General features: G+C 48.2%; 1 protein-coding gene across 1 annotated transcript; it reads left to right on the top strand.

Annotated features, from left to right (window-relative positions):
- The first annotated feature begins 18,691 nt into the window (after positions 1-18,691).
- LOC132650047 (EKC/KEOPS complex subunit LAGE3-like) lies at positions 18,692-20,428 on the top strand. The gene is made up of 4 exons (XM_060374957.1): positions 18,692-18,908; positions 19,014-19,119; positions 19,443-19,571; positions 20,135-20,428. The coding sequence occupies exons 1-4, from the start codon at positions 18,692-18,694 to the stop codon at positions 20,277-20,279; spliced, it is 597 nt and encodes a 198-aa protein (XP_060230940.1). The 3' UTR covers positions 20,280-20,428.
- The last annotated feature ends 225 nt before the right edge of the window (positions 20,429-20,653 follow it).

Here is a 20,653-nt window from a genome sequence, read left to right as displayed (position 1 = left end):
CTGGGAGGTGGTGTGCACGGTAGGGGTTTCCTAATGGAGTCCCGGGTGGATTTAATGTAAGCAGGAAGGCATGGTGTGGTGGACCCAAACAGATCCCTCATCATTTCCCTGGTAGTCTCTCTCTCTCTCTCTCTCTCTCTCTCTCTCTCTCACACACACACACACACACACACAGCAGGTGGAATACTAAAGACCCTGTCCTCTTCCAAAATTCCACCAACACTCACCTTGACCAGCTCTCCCTGGTGATGAGAAACATCAATGCTTTTGGTTTGTGGTTGTTGTTAAACGAAGAAGAGGAAGGAGTCATAATAATTAACCTGTCACCTGCTACAAGACAAGACAGAGGCATTTCAAAGTTCAATGTTTTGATGCTCTAAGTCTCTTGATAAGCTTGTTTCACTGTTGCTAAGGGAATGGATATGTAAACATTCGTTCCTGAACAAAATACAAGTGACCTACTGTGGGTTTTTGCTTGTTTGTATGACTTTACTTTTGGCTATGGTAGAAACCTCCGTGTGTGTGTGTGTGTGTGTGTGTGTGTGTGTGTGTGTGTCTGTTTTATGTGTGCGCTTTTGTGGAAACTTTATGGGATTGAGAATTTCTTGTCGTCTAAAATAATTTAGGACACGTTAGGAAGAAAAATCAAGTCCCTTAAGGCCAATCATTAAGCACTAAGCACAGCAATGTCTGAAAGAAGAAGAAACAGTGCTTACCTAGCAATCAGGAGATAATGGCTTCAATGCAGAGTAACATTCAGCCAACAACAAACAAATTTTGTGACATCATTAAATTTATAAATTTTGTGATTATCATTTTCTTTGAAATAGCTTTGCTTGTTGTTTTTGAGAAGGAACTTCTGCTTTAGAGAAATAGATGACTCATTTGTTAAGAGCACAGGCTACACGTCATGAGGACACAGGTTCTTTTCCTAGAATGCTCATGGTGACTAACAACCCTCTGTAACTCCAGGTCCACGGGACCCAGTGATATCCTCTGTACCCCAAAGATACCACGCACACAAGTCCTACACAGAAGGGCCCAAAGGCAAAAAACAAAATTTTAATTTAAAGGTATTAGTTCTACTAATCTATTCAGTATATAAAATTAGCTTATGAGGTTTTAATATTAATGTCAGTTTTCTTCAAAACTTACAAAAGCCTTCCATTTTCTGAAATTCTTTTTGGCTGTTGTTCTTTCATTTATTCTGTAAATGAAATCATTGTGATTTAATTCTAAAACTAAACCTTTTCTTAGTTTTGTTTCCTTTTCATCTTCTCTCATCCTGACTGCAGTTTCCCTTCCTCCAACCTTCCCAGTCCCCAGTCCACCTCCCCTCTTTCACAGTTCTCTCCCCCTGCATCTCCGTCCTCCAAGAAAAGAGTAGCTTCCTAGGAATAGCAACTGAACGTGGCATAACCAGTTACATTAAGACTGGCACAAACCCTCATCTCAAAGGTGGACAAGTCAACCCAGTAGCAGGAAAAGGGTCCCAAGAACATGCAAGAGAGTCACAGACACCCCCTCCCCCAACTCCCACTGTTAGGAGTTCCACGAGAACACCGAGCTACACAGCCATAAGGTGCATGCAGAGGACCTAGGGATTGCTGCTTCGGTGTCTGTGAACCCCCATGAGCCCTGCTTGGTTGATTCCGTGGGTCCTGTTCTCATGGTGTCCTCGTGAGCCCTCTGACTCCTACAATCCCATACCCACTCTTATGCGGGGTCCCCAAAGCAGCTACTAAATTTTCTGTGTAAATATGTCACCCCTGGCTCTGCCTGATATTTGGCTGTAGGTCTCTAGGTCTGCTCCCATTATTTGCTGAATGACACATCTCTGATGACAATTGGGTTAGGCACTGATCTATGAGTATAGCCGCATATCATTACCATTTTGTGGAACTCTGAGGCAAAGACCACTACATAAAACACCCTAATATAATAAACCATCAAACATTTAGCGTTTTCCAGTTTTACCCCTATCACGAATAATTCCATAAAAAAAAAAATACACAGCTCCTTAAGGTATATTAGAAGAGGCAGGATTCTGGAGTTAAACAGCTATATATTCACTCAATAAATTTCTCCATGTATACTACTCAACCATGTTCTTTTTTAATTTATTTTTTTATTCACTTCACATGCTGGTTATAGCCCCATCCCACCTCGCCTCCCAGTCCCTTCCCTCTTCCCTATTCCTCAGAAAAGGGGAGCCCTCTTCCTGTCCACCCCAGCTCATCGGGTAGCATAGGGACGGAGTGTGTCCTCTTCCCTCTGAGCCCTGGTTAGTTGGCTCTGTTGGTCTTCTTGTGGCGCTTCTGTCATCCCCAGGTCCTTTTCTGTCTCCTCCCGCTTTTCCACAAGACTCCCTACACACTACCCAGTGTTTGGCTGTGCAGTCTCAGCATCCGTTTTGAGGCATTGCTGGGTAGAGTCCCTCAGAGGACAACTCTGTAGGGCTCCTGTCTGCAGGCTTATCTGAGTATCATTCGCAGTGTCAGGGGTTGGCACTCTCCCACAGGCTGGGTCTGGTTGAGCCAGGCATTGGTCGGGCATTCCCTCAATCTCTGCTCTACCTGCTCTGTCTTTATCTCTGTACATCCTGTAGGCAGGGTAAAATTTGGATCAAAGTTTTTGAGGCTGGGTTGGTGTTCCCCTCCCTCTACTAGGGGACTAGTCTAGTTAGAGGGTGTTCTCTTCTGTCTCTGTGGTCTCTGCTACTAGGAGTCTCTGCTTGAATCCCCCTCACATCGTCGCAGGAGCCTACCCTGACTGTCATTCCTCAGGTACCAGATGTCTCTGGACCCAGTGGAGATGCTTCAATACCAACTGGAACTCTGTTCCTGGAGTTGTAACATTTTTAGGATACCCTTTTCAGGGGCTACAGGAGCACAGGGAGGCTAAAACCAACATTTGTGACAGTGCCTCTCAAGCAGTCGTGTAAGAGAATAATAAACCTGAAAACTTGGCCCGTGTGTGTGTGTGTGTGTGTGTGTGTGCGCGCACGAGTACGCGTGTGTGAGTGAATGAGTGTGTGTATGTGCTGTGTTTGTGTGTGTTAATGGCTTTAGGGGAACCACAGTCCAGACAAAGCAGCGTGACTGAACCACTCACCTATCGGGGCCTGGAGGTCTCAGGGTGTCTAGAACACAGACCAGGCCTGGTTTCACAGGCAGTCTGAATATTGGAGCTGCAGCGCTCATGACTGTGGTCTCGCTAAGCCTCAGGGTTCCAGGACACGTGTGAGTGGGCCAGCCTCCCGGGAATGGAGGATGTGGGGTCCACTTGAGCTCTCCAGCTGTACACCATCACAGGTCCCTCAGGTTCACAGGGTCGAACATTTTGTCCAGAACCAATTCTCGCGAGGTCCTGTTTTCACAAGTTCTGTGGGCTTCACCTCACGTGATGCATTGTGGGGAGCGGGACGGGATTTGGCAGGGCGCCTCACCTCAGTCCATCAGAGAACTGGCAGGGCAATATTGTGTTGGTGGTTGGTTCTGGGACTCCCTCAGCTGCCATGAAGGACTCTGGCAGTGGCGAGGCTGACACAGCAAACAGTGGTGGAGACCAGAATGGCCTCCCAAGCTCTGGTGTCCAGAACAATAGAGATGGAACCGAGAGAGCCCAGAACGGTGCCAGTGTGCCGAATGGTTCTGCCTGCTCTGGAATCCCCGGAGGTTGTGAAGGCACCGGAGAGGAGGGCGCATTGGTGGAGAAGCTGCCCCATGATCCAGAGCAGGATGGAGAAGACGAGGAAAGCCAGTTCCTGGAGTTGTATCCTTTCTGATGTTTGTGACAGCAGCAGCTGGTGGGGGGGGGCGTGTCCTGAGATGGCCAGGGAGGGCATTAGTGGCACGTCTTGAGGAAATGGTGGTGGAGGAATGGGGGAACCGAGGACCCTGGAGGAGGCAGCCAGTGGGGAAAGCACCCGAGCCAACAAGTCACCTTAACGGTATCCCCACCAGCGACCTCACGGTGCCTTTCTTGTCCTTCACGGATGCAGAGATTGCGCGTATGTACCTGACCCAGGAGGACGAGTCCCTGGAAGGAGCAGTTCACACGGAGCTCAGAGTGACTGGCAGTGACCTGGTGATGTAAGTTCTGGAAGCGGGGAGCCTGCTTGGGGGTAGGAGACAGCTGTTTCTGGCTCTGCCTGAGGAGCCCACCCCATTGTACATTCACAGACACCTGAAGAGCCACTGTGAGGAGGGGGTGTGGCTGAGCCCGTAGGGGTCTGATAGGGAGACTGAGGGTGTCCTGGAAGGACTAGTCCACTGGCCCCCGGGGAGCCATGGAGGAGAATTGGGCCAAGGTGAGCATTCAATGGCTCTAGTGTGACTTTTCCTTTCTCCTCACTTTTAGTCGAGTAACTTCTGAAAACTCCAACCTTCTCTACAGTTCCGTCTCCTCCCTGCTCAGCCAGCTTTCCACAGTGGTGACAGCCCTGACGTTCTTTGTGCCCACCCATTTATCTAAGAATTTTATTCTTTTTAACAGCTGAGAAATAAGTCACTTAGTAAATGCACCACATTTTTTTATATGTCGAGAGACTTACAGCAATTAACATAGTATGTAAGTGTCCTTGTGGTAAAGTGCCCACCAGTGGTGTATTTGGATCTTAAGGTAATCGCTTCTCATCTTTCTGAGGAACTGCTGCATTGATTTCCATAATTCCTGTATAAGTTTGCACCTCCACCACCAATGTGTGAGTGTTCCTCCTACTCCACATCCTCTTCAGCCTGAGTTGTCAATTGTTTTCATGATCTTGGCCATTTTGTCAGGTGTAAGATGAATCTCAATGTAGTTTTGTTTTGCATTTCCCTAATGGCTAAAGGTGTTTAACATTTCTTTGAGTGCTTCTCAGCCACTCTTTTGAGAATGCTCTGTTTAGATCTAACCCCCATTTTTTTTCATTGGATTATTTGTTTTCTTGATGTCCAGGTTTTTTGAGTTCTTTACATATTTTATATATTAGCCTTCCTTTCGATGTGTAGTTGGTAAAAATCTTTTTTCTTGTTCTGTAATCTGCTGCCTTCTCTGAATGATGGTGTCATGTCTTTTGCTATACAGACTCATTTATTGGCCCTACATTACTACTGTGTTCATTTTCATATGCCTATTTGCCCCGTCTGTTGACTCCCTTAGATATGTCTCATGTACAAGGTCCTGGAGAGAAAACTTGTTGGTGTGGGAGTTAAATTTTTCAACCATGTGCCCTTCTTATCCTGTCCCTACCAACCTCTACCTATTCAGTGAGTTTTATATGCACAGAATGTCCACATGGTAATGCAGCAAAGACACTTCTTTTTTAAATATAATATTAATTAAAGTTTAATTAATTAATTAATTAAAGTTTATTTACTTTGTATCTCAGCTGTAGTCCCCTCCCTTATTCTCTCCCAATTCCACCCTCCCTCCCTCATCTCCTCCCTGTCCCTCTCTAAGTCCACTGATAATGGAGGTCCTCCTCGCCTTCCATCTGACCCTAGCTCATCAGGTCTCATCAGGACTGGCTGTAATGTCCTCCTCTGTGGCCTAGCAAGGCTGCTCCTCCTTCTGTGTGTGTGTGTGTGTGTGTGTGTGTGTGTGTGTGTGTGTGTGAAAGAGCCAGCCACTGAGTTCATGTCAGAGACAGTCCCTGTTCCCATTACTCGGGAACCCACTTGGATACTGAGCTGCCATGGGCTATGTCTTAGCAGGGGTTCTAGGTTATATCCATACATGGTCCTGGTTGGAGAATCAGTCTCAGGAAAGAACCCTGTGCCCAGATATATCTGGTCCTTGTGGAGCTGCTGTCCTCTCGAGGTGCAAAGACACTTCTATCTTTTCCCTTTGATAAGCAATGTAGCTGGAGGAAAGGAATGCTATTATTCCCTTGAAACATGTCTTTGTCGATTTAGGATGCTGTTCTGATTTGCTTTCTGTTGCTATGATAAAACGCTGACCAAAACCAATTTGAAGAGAAAAGGGTTCATTTGGCTTACACTTTACAATCCATCAAGAAAGGAAGCGAAGACAGTAATTCAAGGCAGGAATTGAAACCGAAACCATGGGAGAACATTGCTCACCTAGTCTTGCTTCCCAAGAGCTTGTTTTCTTATATAACTGAGGACCAGGGGTGGCACTTCCCACAGTGGGGTGGGCTCCTTCCACATCCATCAATAATCCAGAAACTGCCCCATACTTGGGTTTATAGGCCGAGTTAATGGAGACAATTCCTTAAATGAGGCTCCCTCTTCCCAGGTGGCTCTAGTTTGTGTCATTTGACAAAAACTAACAATGGCAGATGTGTGTCCATAGTGACCCATTTGTTACATAGGACAAGACTACCATTACCTGAGGGCATGTCTGGTACTAGGTATGATAAGCCTACAACCTTTCCAGGACACCATTTCATTGAAACATAGGCTAATTGACTGCTTAATGCCTCTCCTCCATGAAAGCAGCCCCTTAGATTGCCATTGTACAACCACTTTCTACTTCCATGCCCACAGTGGCTACCCGTGCTGTGTCTAAGGAATTGCCTTCTGTTTTTGATGGAAGTCCAATCACAACCAGAATATCACCAGCCTGTCAACAATTCTGGAACCATGTGGAGCATATCAACTATTTTTATCTATTTATCAATTGGTGGGCACAAAGGCTTGTTCCATTTCTTCATTATTGTAAATAACACAGCAAGAAGTAACAAGCAACAAGGAAGGTTGGTGAGAGGAAAAAAAGAAAAAGTAGAGGGTAAGAGGGGCCTGGAGAGATGGCTCAGCAGTTAAAAACACTGACTGTTCTTCTAGAGGACATGGGTTTGATTCCCAGCACTCGTATGTCAGTCATTCAATGCCCTCTTCTGACCTCTGTGAGCACCAGGAGTACATAGTACATGGTGTACAGACATACAAGCAGGCAAAACCCCCATACATACAAAATTTAAAAAAAAAAACAGTAAAAACTGAAAAATAGCAAATAACAAAATACACATGACAGGAAGGCAAAAGAGGGAGTAGAATGAGGGAGCATGGGCTCAGCAGGGGAGGGTATTGGGTTGGTGGAGGGGGGTGAGGAAGAACATCAAGACAAAATATGTAGGAAAACCCCATACTGAAACACATTACTTTCTAAATAATTAAAAAATAAATAAAAGAGGTAGTAGGGTCTGTAGAGCTAACACAGCAATGAGATCACTTCACAGTACCCACTATGGCAGGGGGAGGAGAGTCTCATGGATATCTGAATCTCAGGCTCCAGGAGACCTAATGCCTTTGGCCTCCAGGGCTATGTGTACTCATGAGCACATGTCTCCCCACCTCCACACTTACAATTAAAACAAATCTTTAAAAGAACACTGAAAAAGTATGTGTGCTGTGGAATCCATGAGAAGCTAACACCTCTACCTGGAGAAACATATATGGGAGGGCTATGACCACTTATCCAAAATGGCAGGAATTTGTCACTAAACACAACATGCAAATCATGTATATGTACAAAAGCTTTATTAGCGAGTCAGGGTCTGTCTGAGTAAGGGTTTCCATTGCTGTGATAAAACTACCATGACAAAAACAACTTTGGGAGGAAAGGGTTTATTCCAGCTTACACTCTATAGTATACCCTAAGGGAAGTCAGGGCAGGAACTCAAGGCAGGAACTAAAGCAGAGGCTTACAGGCTTGCTCCCTGTGGCTTTCTCACCTGCCTTCTTAAACAACTCAGGACCAACTTACCAAGGAGTGGTACCTGGTGGGTGAGGAGTACAGTGTGCTGGGCCCTTCCACATCAATCATTAATCAATAATATGCCCTAAAGACTTGTCTACAGGCAATTTAGTGGAGGCCTTTTTTTCTCAATTGAAATTCCTCTTCCCAGATAACTCTAGATGGTGTAAAGATGACAAAAATGTTAAACCTGTACAAAGCCAGCCTTGGATTTTCAGTCCTCCTGCCTCAGGCTCCCAAGTACCAGGGTTACAGGTAGGCACCAACATGGTAGGATGTAGTGCATTTTATAAATTCATGTTAGTGGACATGTCTAAAAGAGAGCAAGCTCTTATGCCACACATAAAAATTTCCAGAACAAAAGGCTTTTATTTTATCTATTTATTTTTCTATTCTTGTCTTTATGTATTGGAGTTTGCCCTTCCTCCACTCCTCCCAGTCCCTCCACAACCTCCCATGTCCCACAGATCCACTCCTCCCACATTTCTCTTCAAAAAAAAAAAAAAAAAAAAAAAAAGAGCAGGCCTCCAGGGATATCAACTGGACATGGTTTAACAAGTTACAAGGCTAGACACAAACTCCTGATTTTAAACCAGCGCAATAAAATTTTTCTGCCCGTGACATTTCTATACCTATCAGGAATGTCTTAAACACTTCAAACACGTTTTACAGAGCTGGGGGTAGCTAACACTGAATGACAGGAGCCAACTGATTGTACATTTCCTAAACCACCTGCAATCACCTTGAGCCTCTGAATGCCAGTGCTCTCTGGCAACACAAGGATGAAGATGAGGAAATCTGGACCAGCAACAGCTAGACAGACAGACACAGACAAAGACCAGTCTCACAGCTTTATTTTGTGTGCAGTGTTGGCAAACACTAAACAACCTGAGGAAAAGCACAGAGAAACAATTAACACCACCACCCTCCTCTCCACAGTAAAACATCTGCTGCGGGAGTGGCTGCCCTCTGGAAGTGTGCAGTGGCTAGGGCAGGAGGATGTGTGAGAGCCCAAGCCGTCTATCCCTGGTGAGGCTTGAAGAACTCAGGCACAAAGAACCTCAGGGCTGTCACCACTGTGGAAAGCTGGCTGAGCAGGGAGGAGACGGAACTGTAGAGGAGGTTGGAGTTTTCAGAAGTTACTCGACTAAAAGTGAGGAGAAAGGAAAAGTCACACTAGAGCCATTGAATGCTCACCTTGGCCCATTCCTCCTCCATGCCTTCCCGGGGGCCAGTGGACTCGGTCCTTGAGGACACCCTCAGTCTCCCTATCAGACCCCTACGGGCTCAGCCACACCCCCTCCTCACAGTGGCTCTTCAGGTGTCTGTGAATGTACAATGGGGTGGGCTCCTCAGGCAGAGCCAGAAACAGCTGTCTCCTACCCCCAAGCAGGCTCCCCGCTTCCAGAACTTACATCACCAGGTCACTGCCAGTCACTCTGAGCTCCGTGTGAACTGCTCCTTCCAGGGACTCGTCCTCCTGGGTCAGGTACATACGCGCAATCTCTGCATCCGTGAAGGACAAGAAAGGCACCGTGAGGTCGCTGGTGGGGATACCGTTAAGGTGACTTGTTGGCTCGGGTGCTTTCCCCACTGGCTGCCTCCTCCAGGGTCCTCGGTTCCCCCATTCCTCCACCACCATTTCCTCAAGATGTGCCCCTAATGCCCTCCCTGGCCATCTCAGGACACCCCCTCAGCTGCTGTCACAAACATCAGAAAGGATACAACTCCAGGAACTGGCTTTCCTCGTCTTCTCCCTCCTGCTCTGGATCATGGGGCAGCTTCTCCACCAATGCGCCCTCCTCTCCGGTGCCTTCACAACCTCCGGGGATTCCAGAGCAGGCAGAACCATTCGGCACACTGGCACCGTTCTGGGCTCTCTCGGTTCCATCTCTATTGTTCTGGACACCAGAGCTTGGGAGGCCATTCTGGTCTCCATCACTGTTTGCTGTGTCAGCCTCGCCGCTGCCAGAGTCCTTCATGGCTGCTGAGGGAGTCCCAGAACCAACCACCGAAACGACGTCCCCTAGCGGTTCTAGGATGCACTGAGGTGAGGCGCCCTGTCAAGTCCCGCCCCCCTCTCCACAATGCATCACGTGAGGTGAAGCCCACAGAACTTGTGAAAACAGGACCTCGCGAGAATTGGTTCTGGACAAAATGTTCGACCCTGTGAACCTGAGGGACCTGTGATGGTGTGCAGCTGGAGAGCTCAAGTGGACCCCACATCCTCCATTCCCGGGAGGCTGGCCCACTCACACGTGTCCTGGAACCCTGAGGCTTAGCGAGACCACAGTCATGAGCGCTGCAGCTCCAATATTCAGACTGCCTGTGAAACCAGGCCTGGTCTGTGTTCTAGACACCCTGAGACCTCCAGGCCCCGATAGGTGAGTGGTTCAGTCACGCTGCTTTGTCTGGACTGTGGTTCCCCTAAAGCCATTAACACACACAAACACAGCACATACACACACTCATTCACTCACACACGCGTACTCGTGCGCGCACACACACACACACACACACACACACACACGGGCCAAGTTTTCAGGTTTATTATTCTCTTACACGACTGCCTGAGAGGCACTGTCACAAATGTTGGTTTTAGCCTCCCTGTGCTCCTGTAGCCCCTGAAAAGGGTATCCTAAAAATGTTACAACTCCAGGAACAGAGTTCCAGTTGGTATTGAAGCATCTCCACTGGGTCCAGAGACATCTGGTACCTGAGGAATGACAGTCAGGGTAGGCTCCTGCGACGATGTGAGGGGGATTCAAGCAGAGACTCCTAGTAGCAGAGACCACAGAGACAGAAGAGAACACCCTCTAACTAGACTAGTCCCCTAGTAGAGGGAGGGGAACACCAACCCAGCCTCAAAAACTTTGATCCAAATTTTACCCTGCCTACAGGATGTACAGAGATAAAGACAGAGCAGGTAGAGCAGAGATTGAGGGAATGCCCGACCAATGCCTGGCTCAACCAGACCCAGCCTGTGGGAGAGTGCCAACCCCTGACACTGCGAATGATACTCAGATAAGCCTGCAGACAGGAGCCCTACAGAGTTGTCCTCTGAGGGACTCTACCCAGCAATGCCTCAAAACGGATGCTGAGACTGCACAGCCAAACACTGGGTAGTGTGTAGGGAGTCTTGTGGAAAAGCGGGAGGAGACAGAAAAGGACCTGGGGATGACAGAAGCGCCACAAGAAGACCAACAGAGCCAACTAACCAGGGCTCAGAGGGAAGAGGACACACTCCGTCCCTATGCTACCCGATGAGCTGGGGTGGACAGGAAGAGGGCTCCCCTTTTCTGAGGAATAGGGAAGAGGGAAGGGACTGGGAGGCGAGGTGGGATGGGGCTATAACCAGCATGTGAAGTGAATAAAAAAATAAATTAAAAAAGAACATGGTTGAGTAGTATACATGGAGAAATTTATTGAGTGAATATATAGCTGTTTAACTCCAGAATCCTGCCTCTTCTAATATACCTTAAGGAGCTGTGTATTTTTTTTTTTATGGAATTATTCGTGATAGGGGTAAAACTGGAAAACGCTAAATGTTTGATGGTTTATTATATTAGGGTGTTTTATGTAGTGGTCTTTGCCTCAGAGTTCCACAAAATGGTAATGATATGCGGCTATACTCATAGATCAGTGCCTAACCCAATTGTCATCAGAGATGTGTCATTCAGCAAATAATGGGAGCAGACCTAGAGACCTACAGCCAAATATCAGGCAGAGCCAGGGGTGACATATTTACACAGAAAATTTAGTAGCTGCTTTGGGGACCCCGCATAAGAGTGGGTATGGGATTGTAGGAGTCAGAGGGCTCACGAGGACACCATGAGAACAGGACCCACGGAATCAACCAAGCAGGGCTCATGGGGGTTCACAGACACCGAAGCAGCAATCCCTAGGTCCTCTGCATGCACCTTATGGCTGTGTAGCTCGGTGTTCTCGTGGAACTCCTAACAGTGGGAGTTGGGGGAGGGGGTGTCTGTGACTCTCTTGCATGTTCTTGGGACCCTTTTCCTGCTACTGGGTTGACTTGTCCACCTTTGAGATGAGGGTTTGTGCCAGTCTTAATGTAACTGGTTATGCCACGTTCAGTTGCTATTCCTAGGAAGCTACTCTTTTCTTGGAGGACGGAGATGCAGGGGGAGAGAACTGTGAAAGAGGGGAGGTGGACTGGGGACTGGGAAGGTTGGAGGAAGGGAAACTGCAGTCAGGATGAGAGAAGATGAAAAGGAAACAAAACTAAGAAAAGGTTTAGTTTTAGAATTAAATCACAATGATTTCATTTACAGAATAAATGAAAGAACAACAGCCAAAAAGAATTTCAGAAAATGGAAGGCTTTTGTAAGTTTTGAAGAAAACTGACATTAATATTAAAACCTCATAAGCTAATTTTATATACTGAATAGATTAGTAGAACTAATACCTTTAAATTAAAATTTTGTTTTTTGCCTTTGGGCCCTTCTGTGTAGGACTTGTGTGCGTGGTATCTTTGGGGTACAGAGGATATCACTGGGTCCCGTGGACCTGGAGTTACAGAGGGTTGTTAGTCACCATGAGCATTCTAGGAAAAGAACCTGTGTCCTCATGACGTGTAGCCTGTGCTCTTAACAAATGAGTCATCTATTTCTCTAAAGCAGAAGTTCCTTCTCAAAAACAACAAGCAAAGCTATTTCAAAGAAAATGATAATCACAAAATTTATAAATTTAATGATGTCACAAAATTTGTTTGTTGTTGGCTGAATGTTACTCTGCATTGAAGCCATTATCTCCTGATTGCTAGGTAAGCACTGTTTCTTCTTCTTTCAGACATTGCTGTGCTTAGTGCTTAATGATTGGCCTTAAGGGACTTGATTTTTCTTCCTAACGTGTCCTAAATTATTTTAGACGACAAGAAATTCTCAATCCCATAAAGTTTCCACAAAAGCGCACACATAAAACAGACACACACACACACACACACACACACACACACACACACGGAGGTTTCTACCATAGCCAAAAGTAAAGTCATACAAACAAGCAAAAACCCACAGTAGGTCACTTGTATTTTGTTCAGGAACGAATGTTTACATATCCATTCCCTTAGCAACAGTGAAACAAGCTTATCAAGAGACTTAGAGCATCAAAACATTGAACTTTGAAATGCCTCTGTCTTGTCTTGTAGCAGGTGACAGGTTAATTATTATGACTCCTTCCTCTTCTTCGTTTAACAACAACCACAAACCAAAAGCATTGATGTTTCTCATCACCAGGGAGAGCTGGTCAAGGTGAGTGTTGGTGGAATTTTGGAAGAGGACAGGGTCTTTAGTATTCCACCTGCTGTGTGTGTGTGTGTGTGTGTGTGAGAGAGAGAGAGAGAGAGAGAGAGAGAGAGAGAGACTACCAGGGAAATGATGAGGGATCTGTTTGGGTCCACCACACCATGCCTTCCTGCTTACATTAAATCCACCCGGGACTCCATTAGGAAACCCCTACCGTGCACACCACCTCCCAGCCTTGAGGCCACCCGGACTCCAGACTTTTGGAAAACTGACACAGCCAGGACACTGTTGTTCACAGTGCACTCCTGTGGAAGCACCACTTGCTGGTGACGGGCGTTGGAGACCAGGGACCTGCGGGCCATGTCTGCCTCCACTGCAGACCGGAAAGGCACTGTTACAGAGCTGGGAGAAGGTTATGCTTAAGGTACCATCCACTATTAGGTTTCCTCTTGCTGTGTGGCCTGGAATACTTCTGAGTTCTGTCTGGCACTACCTTTTTCTGCCCCCCAAGTCCAGGACTACCCCTGCCTGAACCTTCTTTCTGAGGATTAAACAAGCTCACCCGCCTCCAATCTCCCCCATGGTTCGGGTTTTCTCCTATGTCCTGAAATCTCAGGCTTAGGTGACTTCCTGCCTGCCAGCATGACATTTCTTCTTGGACTGACTGCCCAGAGTGTACCAGTCTCTCTCTTCCCTGTCCTGCTTCCAACCTTCCTGCTTACCCACCCGAAGCCTCCATTTCACAGTTTATCCTTCTTATCTTCCCGTAGCCCCTGCCAAGGGTCTCCTACGAAAGGATGCTGTTCCGGGAGTCGTTTGCAGTTGTTGGTGCAGTATCTCTGCTGGGTCCAGCGAGAAGCGGTGTCTGCTCGTCCTGGGTAACGACAGGGGCCTCCTCAGCTGCCACTCCTGACCCGACAGGGCTCCCTGGGCAGGAGCTGCCTGGAGCAGCCCGACTACCGGCATCTTGTGGGACGCCCACAGCAGCTGAACTCTGAGAGCTAGGCTGGACGTCGGGAGCTTGAGGTCTGTGCTGCCTGTCCTCACCTTCATCTTCAAACCCTGTTCTGCCACATGAGTCCTCACCGGGATCCTGCAAGGCGATTCTGACTTTCCACCCAACGACCCTGGCTCAAGCAACTGTACCACCCAGGCTCAGCTGTGGAAGTGAGGTGGTGGTTACAAGGCCCACTCACTACACCCAGCCCAGCCCATGAGGACCACTGAGCTTGCCTAAGTAAGTTCTCGCCAGGGTTGCTTCCCTCTGATCTACTGCCTGGCTCTTGGTGGGTGTCCCTGGGGACCTACGTGTTCTGCTCCCTAACTCGCTTCCCCACACACCGGGAGACTTGTACTGACAGAACCTTTCAATATAGGATTCCCCCAGGGTTTTCCACCCTCGAGTGTCACTGATCCCTTGGCACACAGAAAGCCTGAGGCTGCAGGAAACTCAACCATGGCAGAGCTAGTGCATGGCGTTTCAAGAGCACCTGCACGAGCTTGTCCAGCCTGTGTCCAGGATAAACGCAGTTGTTGGAAGCCTAAGAGAAGGTTCCTCTGACCGCTCTCCCCAAACTGTTCCCCTTGAACTCAGACCTTTGCACACATGCTGTGCCACATCTGTCACCAGGTGGACATCCCTTAATGACACTGATCAGTGTGGCTGAAAGAGAAGGCCCATCACAGCCCTCAGTGCTGGCAGAGATCAGAGACAGATCTTTCCCGCCTCCTGGCAATCATGTTCCCGTGTTGGGGATGGCATGGATGGCACTGGAGTGACTCAGAGGCGTGTACTCCTGTCCTAGAACTGGATGGCGGGGACCAGTCAGTAAGTTGGTCACACATGTGCTTGTCCCTTTGGGTACGGTCATGTTCACGACTCAGGGGACTCACCTGGAAAAAGTATTTTTCAGGGCAGTGGCCTCTGGTTGCGTTCCAGGATAGTGGCACCTACAGCAGAGGGAAAAAAAAAAAAAAACACATTAGGAAGAGGTGTGGTTATGAATGGCCACTAACTCACAATTACTTAAAGAGATAGTGGTGTCCTGAAGAGCAGGGCCGCGGCCGCGGGATGGAGAAGAGTAAAACTGGTTTCTATCTGCTTGTTTCTACTACATGATAGCACTCAATATTTGTGGGTCCCTCTGAAAAGACCTGAGCACATGGGCTTTTGCACTATGGGATGAAGGCCAAAGGCACCTTGGTAGTCCAGGATGCCCTGTAATCCTGGTTCCTAAGATTCAAGACTCATACAGCACAGAGCCAACACAGGACTCACAAGTACATCCCAAACCGCTGGCCAATATGCAGATGTTCTTCTGGGATCTGGAGATCATTCTTTTTCAGGCCTGTGTGGACATCCTGAAGGATGGTTTGGGCCACAAGCTCAGTCAGTGCCGGATGAATGCTGCAAAACCACAGACAGAAGCTTAGGAATCAGATTGCTTCGTTTTTTTGTTTGTTTGTTTTTGTTTTTTGGTTCAGTCCAGTCAAGTGGGAGTAGGGGAGGTTTCGTGGGGTGAGCAAAAGCATAGAGAAATCCAGAGGAAAATCAGACAGAGCCTTGTACCAATTTCCATGAAATCACTATTTTAATATGAGGGGAAAATAAAAGCATGACACGTCCAGCAATGACCTCATAGTTAATTGCTTATGCATCTATTCCAGTACATGTTTGTGAACAGTTTTTTTTTAGTATCTCATGCCTTAGATACAAATAGTTTTGATCTTTAATTCCAGTAATGTTGGGCTTAATAATGGATATATTATGTTTATGTTATGTACTTGGTATAGAAATACAAGCCAGCTATGGTAGTTCCTAGCCCTTGGGTGGCAGAGGTAGGAAGACCTCTAAGTTGGAGGCCAGACTGGTCTATATTGCAAGTTCCAAGACAGCCAATGCTACATGATAAGAACCTGTCTCATAACAAACAAACAAAAACCGCAGGATTCAGAACAGAACTCTAAGTGAAAAACAAGACAAAATTGATTTTCATTTTCTTCTACACCACAGTTTCTTTCCTTTTGACCACATGAACACCAGAATTACAGAACCACTTTCCCTCAACATAAGAAAAAAGCAAACGTAACATGACATGACAGAACAGAACAGAACAGAAAAACAGAAGACCGTAGGCTAAAAAGAACCTCAGATGCAGCTGGGGAGCCTAGCTTCATTTTCTAGGTTAACAAATATGTTAAGACTTCCCTCATCCAACAGAAAGGCAACAATACGGTGGGAAACCCAAAGGGCAATGTAATCCAGCTATTAGACCCCAGGATGAGGTAGCAGACACAGTTTTTAAAAAACTCCTTTATTTACATTTCTTATATATTTTTTTCTCCCTACTCCACCTCAATCCCTTCCATCACCCCAACACCAGGTAAGGAGAGCGAAAGGATTAGTGGGAGAGGGGGCACAGTTCTCTTAGCTGCTTCCTGATGGTTAGGGTCATCGGGTTCCTTGGAGCCAGTCCAGTCTTCGTTTTAGTAGATCTCCAATTTCTTGTTTCACAAGAGCAACCAGGAGCAGCAAGGGGGGAAGCGGGAGCAGCAGTGTTGTTATTCTGATCTCCATACTCTCTGGGCTCTGGAATTTATTCTTTTTCCAGAGCCCTCCGATTTAAACTCTCTGCAGCTGGCAAAGAGCTCCTTTCAGAGCCGGAACAAAGCAAAAAGTCTGCTGCTGTGACTGTCTGAATCAGTCCCACATCCCACACTTGGGACCAAAACAAAAGCATGTTTATATCCACAACACATACCCAATACTTAGGCATAGATGCCTCACCTAAAGAACACTAGGTTAGAGGGCTGGCAAAAAAAAAAAAAAAAAAAAAAAAAGGGGGGGGGGAATGGAAAATGTGACATGGTCTGTTACCAAGAGGTGATGGAAATTTCCAATATTCCAGGGTCTTCGGCAGTCAGTTGGCTAAAAGCCACGGAGAAGGGAAAGGTATCTAAGCATTTATTTCTGGTGATCTCTCTGGTGGGAACAGGCTCATGGCATCAAGGTTTATTCTTGTATCCCACCCATTCTTGGATGATGGGGAGTAAACCCAGCCACAAGCAAAATGGCCCACCCAGACCCTTTTCTTTACTCACACATTTAGTACATTGCCAGACACTGTGAGTTCTCTCTGAACTGCATGTAGTCCTGAGGGACCAGATACTGGAAGGCCACCTCCGCTTCCATGCAAGAAGGAAAAGGCATCATGAAGACTGTGGTGAAAGATGGTTAAGGCACCATGTAACAGTGACTTTATAGCTCAAGTTTTCCTATTTCTCTGAGGTCTCTGTCTGCGCCCCCACCCCTCATTTTCAGCCCTGGCTGCCCTCTGGTTTCTGTTCCAAATTTGAAACCACCCATCCCCACTAGACTAAGTCCCCAGCTACCTGTTTTCTCATTGCCGTTCCCCCATGCTGTCAATAAGCCACAGCCTACACAAAACATCCCCCCACTGACATGGCTATTTTGAATAGGATACACTGCTTCCTAGTGCTCTGGCTGTGTGCCCAAGGCACCCAGACAGCCTGTAGACCAAACGACCCTCCAGTATGTCCACACAGACAAAGGATGGTCTCTTTATCCTGGTGCACTGAATACTCGGGATTCTGTCACATCTCCAGTTAGGTCAGGAATATGTCAAGACATACTCCACTCAGTTTGGAGTACGTCGCCTGTGGCTCCTGCCTTTCCATCACCAACAGGGGCATTAATGACTCAGTGGCTACAGGACCTAGCAGAGTATCGTTGTCTTCCATCCCCAACAGCAGCAGCAGCATCTTGGTCTTCAGCCTGCATGGTTGCTCACCCTTCTTCCACACCCTAAGAGAAACCCACAGTTCCACACCACCTGAGCGCCTCCGAGCAGGAGGCACAACTGAGCAGACAATCCCCATCAAATGGGAAACACGGGAGACGCTCTACTCGATGAGCATGCAAATACATAACATCTCTTGCGCACGATAAAGAACCAGCTTGTGTGCTGGGCTCCAAACAGAGGCTGCTGCTGTAACAGATGGTTTCTATACGCCCAACCTGCTTGTGGAACACAGTAATCGAGGGCCTTGAGAGCTTACTCTTTCAGCTATCAGTGTCACTAGGCGATGCCCAGCACAGGAGAACTGAATGGTAATTGTCTGTGGGGGTGTTGATGGGTCCGGGCAGAAACTTTTGGGTGGGGCAGTTGGGCTGAGCCTTCACATGTCAGGGTATCCGGGACACTGGACAGCCAGCTTGCGCAGGTTCTCTGAGTACCCAGGTAGCACCACGCACCCACTGCTGCTGCCAGGGCACCCACTCCCGCTGCCAGGCTGAGCATCCCGAAGCCCCACGCTCCTTAGGTTAGTGCCACTGGTGGGTGGGGCAGCTTTAGGAACCCTATATCGAAGGGTCCCGATAGTACAAGCCCCTGGGAAGGAGCTGTGTGAAACAACAGTACGTTTCCGGCTCTCGGAGCCACCCTGCTTTCCGTAGCCCCCCTCGCCCCAGCCTCCTGCCGCCCCCCCCCGCCCCCCCCTTCCGCGAGACAGTCCTGACACGTCGCTCCTTTGGCGGGAACCAAGCCTCGCGAGATCTTGTCTGTACATGCGCAGTGGACCTCTCGTGCCGTTTAAACCCCCTGCGCTTCTCCAGAACTTTCTTTCCTTAGCAGAGTTAAGAGCTGTGCAGCTTTGTTAGTGGCGGGGTTTGGCAGCACTGTAGGGGAGCCAGAGTAGTCATGCAGGAGCCGGAGGAGAGCCTCGAGGGGAGAGCAGGGGTTGAAGAAGACCACGACGGCCAGCGTCGTCCTCAAGCTGCCGATGCCCAGACCAGCGCCCAAACTCTGGCAACTGAAGGTGACCATGGCAACTTCCCTCAGGGCGGCCCACAGGATTCCAGTGGCCTGGCTGCCCCCGGGAGCCCGGCTGCTCCTGGTAGCCCGGCTGCCCCCGGGAGTCCGGCTGCCCCCGGGAGCCCGGCTGCCCCCGAGAGTCCGGCTGCCCCCGGGAGCCCGGCTGCTCCAGGCAGCCCCAGCCCAGCGGCCCCTGCAGGGCCCAGAGAAGCGGCTGAAGAGGCAGCAGTCATCCCCCTCGGCGAGCAGGGGCTGCTTCTCCCTGGACCCAGCGGTGATACTACACCAGCAAGTGCGAGTCGACTCCTGGAGTTGTATCCTTTCGTAAGAGACCCTTGGCAGGGTCCATGGGAAAATGGCTAAAACTTCCATGGAAGGCTTTGGGGGAATGGTGCAGGTCTGACTAGGGAAAGGACGGGCAGGTGCGGAGCGGGCAGTCAGGCACAAGAGTTGACATCGTGGCAGGACACGGAGACTCCCTGTTTGAGAGGGCTGAGGGATACAGAAGAAGACCAGAACCGCTGAGGAGGTGGGAGGTGCCTGGGCTCGGGTGGCAGGAGGGCTCATTGCCAGACAGGCCTAGGCAGGCAAAAATAAGGTAAGCAGTGGTCGGTGCCTTAACCTTATCTCCTCCCAGCTCTGTAACAGTGCCTTTCAGGTCTGCGGTGGAGGCAGACATGGCCCGCAGGTCCCTGGTCTCCAATGCCCGTCACCAGCAAGTGGTGCTTCCACAGGAGTACACCGTGAACGACAGTGTCCTGGCTGTGTGAGTTTTCCAAAAGTCTGGGGTGGGGGTGGCCTCAAGGCTGGGAGGTGGTGTGCACTGTGGGGCTTTCCTTTTTTTTTTTAAATATATTTAATTTTTATATTAATCACAGGTTATTTACTTTGTATCCCAGCCATAGCCCCCTCCCTCCTTCCCTCCCAACCCCACTCTCCCTCCCTCATCTCCCTGCCCCTTTCCAAGTCCACTGATGGGGAGGTCCCCCTCCCCTTCCATCTGACCCTAGCTTATCAGGTCAGGTCTCATCAGGACTGGCTGTAATGTCCTCTTCTGTGGCCTAGCAGGGCTGCTCCTCCCTTGGGGTGGGGGTGGGGGTCGAAGAGCTCACCGTTGAGTTCAACCCCTGCTCGGATATAGCCCATGGTAGCTCAGTGTCCAAATGGGTTCTCTAATAAGGGGAACAGGGACTATTTCTGACATGAATTCAACTGTGGGGGTTTCCTAATGGAGTCCTGGGTGGATTTAATGTAAGCAGGGAAGGCACGGTGTGGTGGACCCGAACAGATCCGTCATCACTGCCCTGATGGTGTCTCTCTCTCATTTAGTAGGTGGAATACTGAAGACCCTGTCCTCTTCCGAATTTCCATCAACACTTTCCTCGACCAGCTCTCCCTGGTGATGAGAAACATTCAGCGCCTGGAGTTCGTGGCTGTTATCAGACGGGGACAGAGAAGATTCCGTGAACCCTAACATCTTACCAGATACAAGAAAAGTCAGCGCGTTTTGTGTTTTGATTAACTTGTTGTTTTGAACGTAGCATCTTATTGCTAAGTAAACCATATCAGTCAGTTGGTTGGATTGTTTCACAGTTGCTGAAGGAATGACGGTTTAAATGTTACTGAATGAAATAAAAAAAATTTTTTTTTCAAAATTTTTCATCTGATTTTACTTTTGACTGTGGTAGAAACGTACAGGTTTCCTCATCCGTGTGCTTCTCTGGAGAAGAAGTTGTGGAATTTAAATGTTTGAGTAGTCCAAAATAATTTAAGACAATTTAGGAAACGTACGAAAATTTTAATTACTTAATTATAGTCTTAGAGAATTTATTTGAGTTGATTTTGGTG

Source organism: Meriones unguiculatus, chromosome X, assembly GCF_030254825.1.
Source record: "Meriones unguiculatus strain TT.TT164.6M chromosome X, Bangor_MerUng_6.1, whole genome shotgun sequence".
Classification (NCBI taxonomy): Eukaryota; Metazoa; Chordata; class Mammalia; order Rodentia; family Muridae; genus Meriones; species Meriones unguiculatus.
This window is presented reverse-complemented; position numbering and strand designations above follow the sequence as displayed.

Excerpts from the sequence above, each read along its gene's own strand:
- LOC132650047 (XM_060374957.1), top strand. The coding sequence starts at position 18,692 with ATGCAGGAGCCGGAGGAGAGCCTCGAGGGGAGAGCAGGGGTTGAAGAA. Across the intron at positions 18,909-19,013 it reads TAGCCCGGCTGCCCCCGGGA|AAGCGGCTGAAGAGGCAGCA; the intron begins GTCCGGCTGCCC and ends CAGGGCCCAGAG. Across the intron at positions 19,120-19,442 it reads GCGAGTCGACTCCTGGAGTT|CTCTGTAACAGTGCCTTTCA; the intron begins GTATCCTTTCGT and ends ATCTCCTCCCAG.